The sequence below is a fragment of the Phoca vitulina genome, unplaced genomic scaffold, assembly GCF_004348235.1.
Source record: "Phoca vitulina isolate PV1807 unplaced genomic scaffold, GSC_HSeal_1.0 scaffold9, whole genome shotgun sequence".
Classification (NCBI taxonomy): domain Eukaryota; kingdom Metazoa; phylum Chordata; class Mammalia; order Carnivora; family Phocidae; genus Phoca; species Phoca vitulina.
This window is the reverse complement of record NW_022589712.1, coordinates 57,457,400-57,465,920: the sequence shown is the minus strand read 5'-3', so window position 1 is coordinate 57,465,920 and position 8,521 is coordinate 57,457,400. Positions and strand designations below refer to the sequence as shown.

The window sequence follows — 8,521 nt, the reverse complement described above, 5'->3', positions numbered from 1 at the left end:
AGCAGATTTGTTCTTTATTGTAACCAAAGGACCAACAAAAAAGGAGGTAAGAATGGTCACAGTATTTGTAAAGAAACAAAGGTAATGGAGAGTGTGATGCCTTTAATAATAATCATAAATATCCCATTGGCGTTACCATGGGGTATATTAAAATTATTTGTTTTCCACTAACATGAAAGACAAACCAGGTCTTTTACGTAGCTGGATTTCCTGTACCACCTGCCATGCTGTGTATACCACAGGTCCTTTGAGGTGTTCCCTCTCCTCCATGTTGGAGTAAGTCATTAATATTTGTGAGAGAAAAAGATGAAAAATTTGTGGAGGGAAGAAGTATTAGAAGAACATTTTTTATTTATTAAAATATTGAACCGGAAGATCTAAATTTTATGAAATATTTTAAACTCTTAAGATATAGAGTGTTAGAAAAGCACCAGTCATTTCAGTAGTCTTACTTTTATTTGAGAGCTATATCTTTATTTTTTTAGTTTAAGAATTTAGCATGTTCTTTCATTTTCTGCAGAATCTATGTGGGTAAGATTTAGGGGACTCAGACATTGCATATAAATGAAAGGGTGATGGAAACACAGCAATCTCAGAAAACTGTCTAAACGCCTTATGTCAATTGCATGAACATGTTGCAATTAATACTAGCACTACCTGAAACAGAACAGACCAAAAAACCTGGCTCTCAAGTAAACTAGAAGCCCAGGTTCTGTGTGTGTGTGTGTGCACGTGTGTGTGCAAACAATATCCTCCTACCTTACCCAGATCACCAGTATCAGTCATCTTTCTTATTTAGCTTTAACATTGACTTCCTATTGCTGTATAACAAATGATCACAAACCTAATGTCTTATACAAATTTGCTATTTCACAGTTTCCTATCCAGGCATGGGTTCACTGGGTCCTCTGTTGAGTGTCTCACAAGGCTGAAATTAAGTTGTTTGGATATCCTTCCTTTCTAAAGTTTGGATTCTTTTTCTTTTTTTTTTTTTTTCTTTTTTAAGATTTTATTTATTTATTTGAGAGAGAAATTGAGAGAGAGAGAGTACAAGCAGGGGAGCAGCAGAGGGAGAGGGAGAAGCAGACTCCCCACTGAGCAGGGAGCCTGACGCAGGGCTCGATCCCAGGACCCTGGGATCATGACCTGAGCTGAAAGCAGCCACTTAACCTACTGAGCCACCCAGGCACCCTAAGGTCGGATTCTTTTTCAAGCTCACATGGTTGTTGGTAGAATTCATCTCCCTGAAGCCATAGGCGGGTTAGATGCCTCCATTCTCTTGATGGCTGTCACCCAGGTCCTTGCCACATGGTTCCCTCCAATCTTATGACCTCATGGGCTCACCTGATTAGATCAGGCACAACCAGATAATCTCCCTTTTGATTAACTCCAAATTAATTGATAAGTAACCTAATTATGAGAGTGATAGCTTATCCTATTCACAGGCTCTGCCTGCACCCACGTGGTGGGACTATACAGGATGTGCACACTGGGGGTGCATGTGTGGGGGGGAGTATCTTGAGACTATTTGAGCACCTGCACTCACTCTCTTTCTCTCTCTCTCTATTTTTTTCTCAATAATTCAATCATTTAGCGGTAAGTTGGAGATATTCCACTTTATCTCTGAAAAGCAATATTTTCTAAAGCTGATCTAGTTTTTAAAAATTATTCTTTCTCTAATTAGGCACAAATAATATTTTTGAACATTCATCATTAACTGGATTTTTTTTTTTTTTTGTTACTGTGAGGAAGCTGAGTAAAAATGCTTCTTCCACAGACAACTGTATTAATTTTTAAAAATCTGTATCTTAAAATCCTTCCTTGGGTCTTGTTACTTTTCCCCAGATGGCTTGGAGTGAAGATGCAGCTCCTTTTCTGCACCTGTGAGGGATTGCTGTTATCCCTACATTTGTTATTATCCCTAAATTTTTACCACCAAGTCCTGATCAACATGTCGTTCTGCAAACTGGAATCTCTTCTCCTAGCCATTGTGCTGCACTTACATTCCTGCCTGTCCAGGATGGACACATAGTCAATTTTAAGAGCTAATGATAAATTATTTCCCTAAGTGTCTGCAACAGTATACACTTGTACTATCAGTATATTAGTTATTCCGGCTCCGCAGTCCCAACGGCACATTTTACATTTTGCAAATCTGTTAACTACAAAATATTTTTTCATTGCAGTTTTAATATGCATTTCCTGATGTTGAGCATCATTCCTTATATTTATTATTCATCTGTGTTTTCTTTTGAATAAAATGTCTTTTCATATGGTTTCTTCAGTTTTATACTAGATTGATTCTTTTTATGTTGCCGATTTGCAAAAATTTGTATATATTCTCCACACTAATACTTTTCTGTTATAGATGCTGAAATGTTACCTCTTGGTTGGGGGCTTGCTTTTTCACTTAACTTTATAGTGTTTTAAGACAACAGAATTTTATAATTTTATTATAATTTAATTTATTAATTTTTCCATGACATTTTGCCTATCTTATTTATAAAATAATCAAAACAAGTATATTTTCTTTCCTCAGAATCATGAATATATTTCCTACAATGTTTGAAGCATTTTAAACATTTGCAGTTCACATTTCAGCTCAAAATTTATTTGGAATTATAAGTACTTGTAAAATAATTTATAATTTTCCTTTTTGCTCTTTTTAATTAGGAAAACACCTTGATTAGGAAAGTGTTATAGTACTTTTAAAAAAAATGTTTTGAGTATAGTTGACACACAAGGCTACATTAGTTCCAGGTGTGCAACATAGTGATTCCAAGACTCTATATGTTATGCCGTGCTCACAAGTGTAGCTACCGTCTGTCACCATGCGACCCTATTACAATACTATTGACTGTATTCCCTATATATTTTATAGCCTTTTATTCCCATGACTTATTCATTCCATAACTGGAAGCCTGTATCTCCCCCTCCCCTTCACCCATTTTGCCCACCCCCCACCCATCTCCCCTCTAGTAACCATCAGTTTGTTCTCCCTATTTACAGGTATGATTTTGCTTTTTGTTTGTTTATTTATTTGTTTTGTTTTTTTATATAAGTGAAATCATGTGGTATTTATCATTTTCTGTCTCACTTATTTCACTTAGCATATTACCCTCTAGGTCCATCCATGTTGTCCCAAATGGCAAGATCTTATTCATTTTTAAGGCTGAGTAATATTCATATGTATGTATACCACATCTTCTATATCCATTCGTCTATCAGTGGACACTTGGGCTGCTTCTGTAGCTTGGCTATTGTAAATAATGCTGCAATAAACACAGGGGTGCATATATCTTTTTGAGTTAGTGTTTCTTTTGATACCCTTCTTTGCTACTGATCATAAATACGGCCTTGTTATGTAAGTATCAAGTTTCCATATATGTCTGAATTTATCTCTGACTTCCCTATTCGTTTCTCTTGATCTATGTGATAACCCATATGCCACTGAGAAGCCACCGCTTGCTCACAACATCAGACTGCCAGCTACAGAGACCGCTGTAAGTGCCCGATATGGCACTATTCACTGAGGACACCAGTCAGAAGGGAACTAGCTATTGGATTATGTTGCAGTCTTTCTACACAATCTTCTCTTCTCACTCTCACTTTTCACAGGTGCCAGACCTGTATGACAATTTGAAAACTCCTCCTAACCACTTATTCTCCTAAGCCTTTTATATTTCACAGGTGTTTTCTCAAATAAAACCCTTGCTGAATCTAATCTAGTCTTGACGTTGTTAGCTTCTCAGATGTCATGAACTGAAACTTAATGTTCCTTCTGAGAGAATTTGCTTATATTTCTCCCAAGTATCTGAAATCACTACCGTTGGACAATATTTTTAGACTAAATTCCCAGCTTGGATTATTTTGAACCATAAATTTTAGGTAATGGAAACAATCTCAGTTCTAATTACTTCCTTTTCATCTAAGAAGCAAGAGCTGTAGAAGCAAGTTTCCATACTGTCTCCCTTTCGGATAATATTTTTTTTCTTCTTCACCCTTCCACAGAGGATTTGCATTTAGGCAGTTTTCATTCTGACTTTTCACCTTGTATAAGATCGTGTCTCTGTCCTTTGTCACCTCAATTAATCAACTAAAAAATTCTGAATCAAATTCTGCTTCTGGTCAATATGGGATAATGTGACCATATTGTATGTTTTGATACATATGAAAATTCAAGGAAATGAGAACTAAACTATAGTGGCAGATGTCATATTAGTAGTTGCCTGGAATGTGGGGAGGGATGTAAGGAAGAAACTACAAAAGGGTCACAGGGAAACTTTTGGGGAGATAGATAAACCCATTTTCTTAAATGTGGTGAGTTTTTTGTGACGTATACATTTTTCGAAAGTTATCAGATCATACACTTTAAATATGCACAGTTTATTGAATGTCAGTTATAACTCAGTAAAACTATTTAAGAAAAACTGGGTCTGGCTCCTGAGGGAATTAATTTCTTGCCTTACAGTCTTTAAATTAAAAATATGTTTAAAAATATTTAGCCATGGGACACCTGGGTGGCACAATCAGTTAAGCGACCGACTCTTGGTTTGGCTCAGGTTGTGATCTCATGGGTCATGGGATTGAGCCCTGCCTTGGGCTCTGCACACTCAGCTGAGTGCTGGGAGGCTGCCCCACCCCAAACATGAGTGTGCGTAGGCACATGCTTTCTCTCACTCTCTCTCTAAAATAAATAAATAAATCTTAAAAAGTATTTAGCCATTATTTTAATTGCTTTTTAATGATGATATTTTTTTTTAGGATTCCCGGTCTGTCATACAGCCAGAAATGGAAGCCTCTTCCTAGATTTTTTTCCACACAATCTCAGCCATGAGCTACTGAAGAAATCCTGCTTTCTAAAACCAAAATATAAAAACACAATTATATCTGTGAAAGCTCCCTAGTTTCGTTCCATAACAAAAAAAGTTTTGCTATAATTTTGAAATCTTTGTTATTATGTTTTTTTAAATCACAACTCACCAACTAAACTTTCCACCCTTTTGGAAACTGTCTCTATACCAGAAATTCCCCCTACAAATGTATCCTATTCATTAGAAAAATACTAAACAGGGGAAAAATATGGCAAAAGCCTTTGGTAACTCCACCAAATATTACTCTGAGTTGACATTGAATCATCAGTTTAATTCCAACTTGTCAACACACTATTGACTTATTCTGTATAGAAATTTACTTATCAATGTCATTATTTTGATGTACAAATTTATTAATTCTTTAAAAAACTGAGGGGATTCAATTACTACTTAAATAACTTCTAGTATGCCCTAAATGCATCTATTTAATAGTAAGTTCTAGAATTTTGGAAATTTTAGATGCTGAGCCAGTTTTCCAAATTCATAAATATTTTCTTCCTCCACTATTCTATATATGTTTTGTTCAAGATAAGGTAAACACTTATCGGAAAATTGAGAGCTTCTTGGCTCCCAGGCAGCTGCACCCGACGGCTCTGCGGCCGTCACCATGCCACAAAATGAATATATTGAGTTACACCGGAAGCGATATGGCTATCGTTTGGATTACCATGAGAAAAAAAGAAAGAAAGAAGGTCGAGAGGCTCATGAACGTTCAAAGAAGGCAAAAAAGATGATTGGTCTGAAAGCTAAGCTCTACCATAAACAGCGCCATGCTGAGAAAATTCAAATGAAAAAGACTATCAAGATGCATGAAAAGAGAAACACCAAACAAAAGAATGATGAAAAGACTCCACAAGGAGCAGTACCTGCGTATCTACTGGACAGAGAGGGACAGTCCCGAGCCAAAGTACTTTCCAATATGATTAAACAAAAACGAAAAGAGAAAGCGGGAAAATGGGAAGTTCCTTTACCCAAAGATCGTGCCCAGGGAGAAACAGAAGTATTAAAAGTTATTAGAACAGGAAAGAGAAAGAAGAAAGCATGGAAGAGGATGGTCACTAAAGTCTGCTTTGTTGGAGACGGCTTTACTCGAAAACCACCTAAATATGAAAGATTCATTAGACCAATGGGCTTACGTTTCAAAAAGGCCCATGTAACACATCCTGAATTGAAAGCCACCTTTTGCCTGCCAATACTTGGTGTAAAAAAGAATCCTTCATCCCCACTATATACAACTTTGGGTGTTATTACCAAAGGCACTGTAATTGAGGTGAACGTGAGTGAGTTGGGCCTTGTGGCACAAGGAGGCAAAGTTATTTGGGGCAAATATGCCCAGGTTACCAACAACCCTGAAAATGATGGATGCATAAATGCAGTCCTGCTGGTTTGACAGCAGTTTCAGAGAAGTAACTCCTTATAATTACTTAAGATTACACACCGATCAGGAAGACCACCATTACTGTGGTGGTTCTGAATACTACCAAACAGCCTTACGTATCTGCAGTCATCAAGAGAAGTATTTATTCTGTTGTGAAAAACATTAAAATAGACATTTATTAAAATAAAAAAAAAAAGATAAACACTTATCATCTTAAGGTTCTTTGCCTAGAACAAAATTAACCAAATCCACCATGTGTTCCCTTGGGGTTAACTCATTGCCCCAGGTTTCAATTTCACAACTTCTTGAAAACTATCCAGTAGCATTTAATGGCAGTCACTTGTCATTTGAAAAACACTGTTCTATCTTACTGCCAAACTCTTAGTCCCTTCTGTGCACTGAATATGATATGAGATTTTGAATTTAAAATTAATATTTGGGGGCACCTGGCTCAGTCAGTAGATCATGCAACTCTGGATCTCAGTGTAGTGAGTTCAAGCCCTACATTGGGCATGAAACCCAGTTAAATAAATAAATAAATAAATAAGTAAAATTAATTTTTGTTTCTCTCAAGTTTGGTTTGATAAGTTTTTTTTTTTTTTAAATTTACCTTATAGAACGTATCAGGCCTACATATTTGACTATTTCTTTTTATTCCAATTGATACTTTGATGTGAAAACTTGATCAGGGGCGCCTAGGTAGCTCAGTCTGTTAAGCGTCCGTCTCCGGCATAAGTCATGATCCCAGGGTCCTGAGATCAAGTCCCGCATCGGGCTCCCTGCTTAGTGTGGAGTCTACGTCTCCCTCTCCCTCTGCTCTGCCCCCTCTGCTCCAGCTCTGTCTCTCATTTTCTCTCTCTCTCAAATAAATAAATAAAATCTTAAAAAAAAAAAACCTGATCAATTTTCAGCTTGCTATATAGAGATAAGAATTTTCATCTTAAATGATTGAGAGTGGGTGATTGTTTATTTTATGTGTCCACTTGTTCAGTCTATGGGGTGCCCAGAGAGGTGGTCAAACTCTTCTGAGTGTTTCTGCTAAGGTGCTTCTGGAGGGAATTAGCATTGTAATTGGTAGAGGAAAGCATATTATTCTACATAATGTGAGTGGGCCTCATCTAATCAGTTGAAGGTCTGAATTGAACAAAAAAGCCCTCCCCTCACCCAAGTAAGAGAGAATTCTCCAGCAGACTGTATTCAGAGATCTGCAACATTGGCTTTTCCTACTAATGGCCTTCCAACTGGAACAGTTCCTCCTGGGTCTCCAGCCTGTCCAGCCCACCTGGCAGATTGGACTTGCCAGCCTCCACAAGTGTGTGAGCCAATTTCTTATTTTATATATATACATATACAAGATATATAATAAGGATATACATATTATATATATTATAAATATATAAATACATATTTTATAAAATTTATTATATAAATCCATATTATAATAAATTATATATATATATGTATATACCTTATTTTGGTTCTGTTTTGTTGGAGAACACTGATTAATACAAGGGGATATTACCAAAATATGGACACAGATACAAAAAATACTGCAAGCTCTTCATCACTTGGGATAATTCATTTTATCATGTATCTAATTTAAATTCCTGAGTAGAATTTTTATTTGCAATGGATTTGTCCAGTCTTTCCTCTTTATTATGTCTTTCTTCTCTAGATTGAGAATATGGGCTTTAATGATTTAAAAACCTTTATTCATGCTAAGATTCACATTCCATGAGTTATAAGTTATGGAATTTGAGTTACAGCATTTTTATGCTTCTTGTCTGAAGAGATTTATTGAATAAAATAAACCATCTAGAAAATAACATACAGCATCTTTTGTTATTTTATAAAAACTATTTTAATGCTCAGCCCCAAGCGGAGATGGTATCTGCATTTAATAACAGCTACTTCAAAGATATGCAGAAATACATTTGCATATGCTATGACTAGAAGAATTTATGTGCTTAGTTCACGGATATTAAAATTAATTGTAAAATGCCACTAAGGGAATTTGTCTTTTGATGTTCTCTGTAGGGGAAAATTTACGTTTTGAGATTAAACATTAAAAATGAAAAAAACAGGAAGAATGTATATTTTCGTCCTATGATTAGTGGGTAGGGCACAGATACATCTCAACACATTATTAATTGAGTGTTTTCAAAGATCTGTGTTTAGAATATGCCAGAGGAATGTATTCCCAGTACTTTATGAAGAACTCAATTTCTCTTCTATAAATAATGCCATGTGGCTTCCTTTTGCTCTAAAA

General features: G+C 36.0%; 1 protein-coding gene across 1 annotated transcript; it reads left to right on the top strand.

Moving 5' to 3' along the window:
* The first annotated feature begins 5,427 nt into the window (after positions 1-5,427).
* On the top strand, positions 5,428-6,442 carry LOC116634278 (ribosome biogenesis protein NSA2 homolog). The gene has a single exon (XM_032407412.1). The coding sequence runs from the start codon at positions 5,482-5,484 to the stop codon at positions 6,262-6,264; it is 783 nt and encodes a 260-aa protein (XP_032263303.1). The 5' UTR covers positions 5,428-5,481; the 3' UTR covers positions 6,265-6,442.
* The last annotated feature ends 2,079 nt before the right edge of the window (positions 6,443-8,521 follow it).

Coding starts and splice junctions, on each gene's coding strand:
- LOC116634278 (XM_032407412.1), top strand. CDS start 5,482: ATGCCACAAAATGAATATATTGAGTTACACCGGAAGCGATATGGCTAT.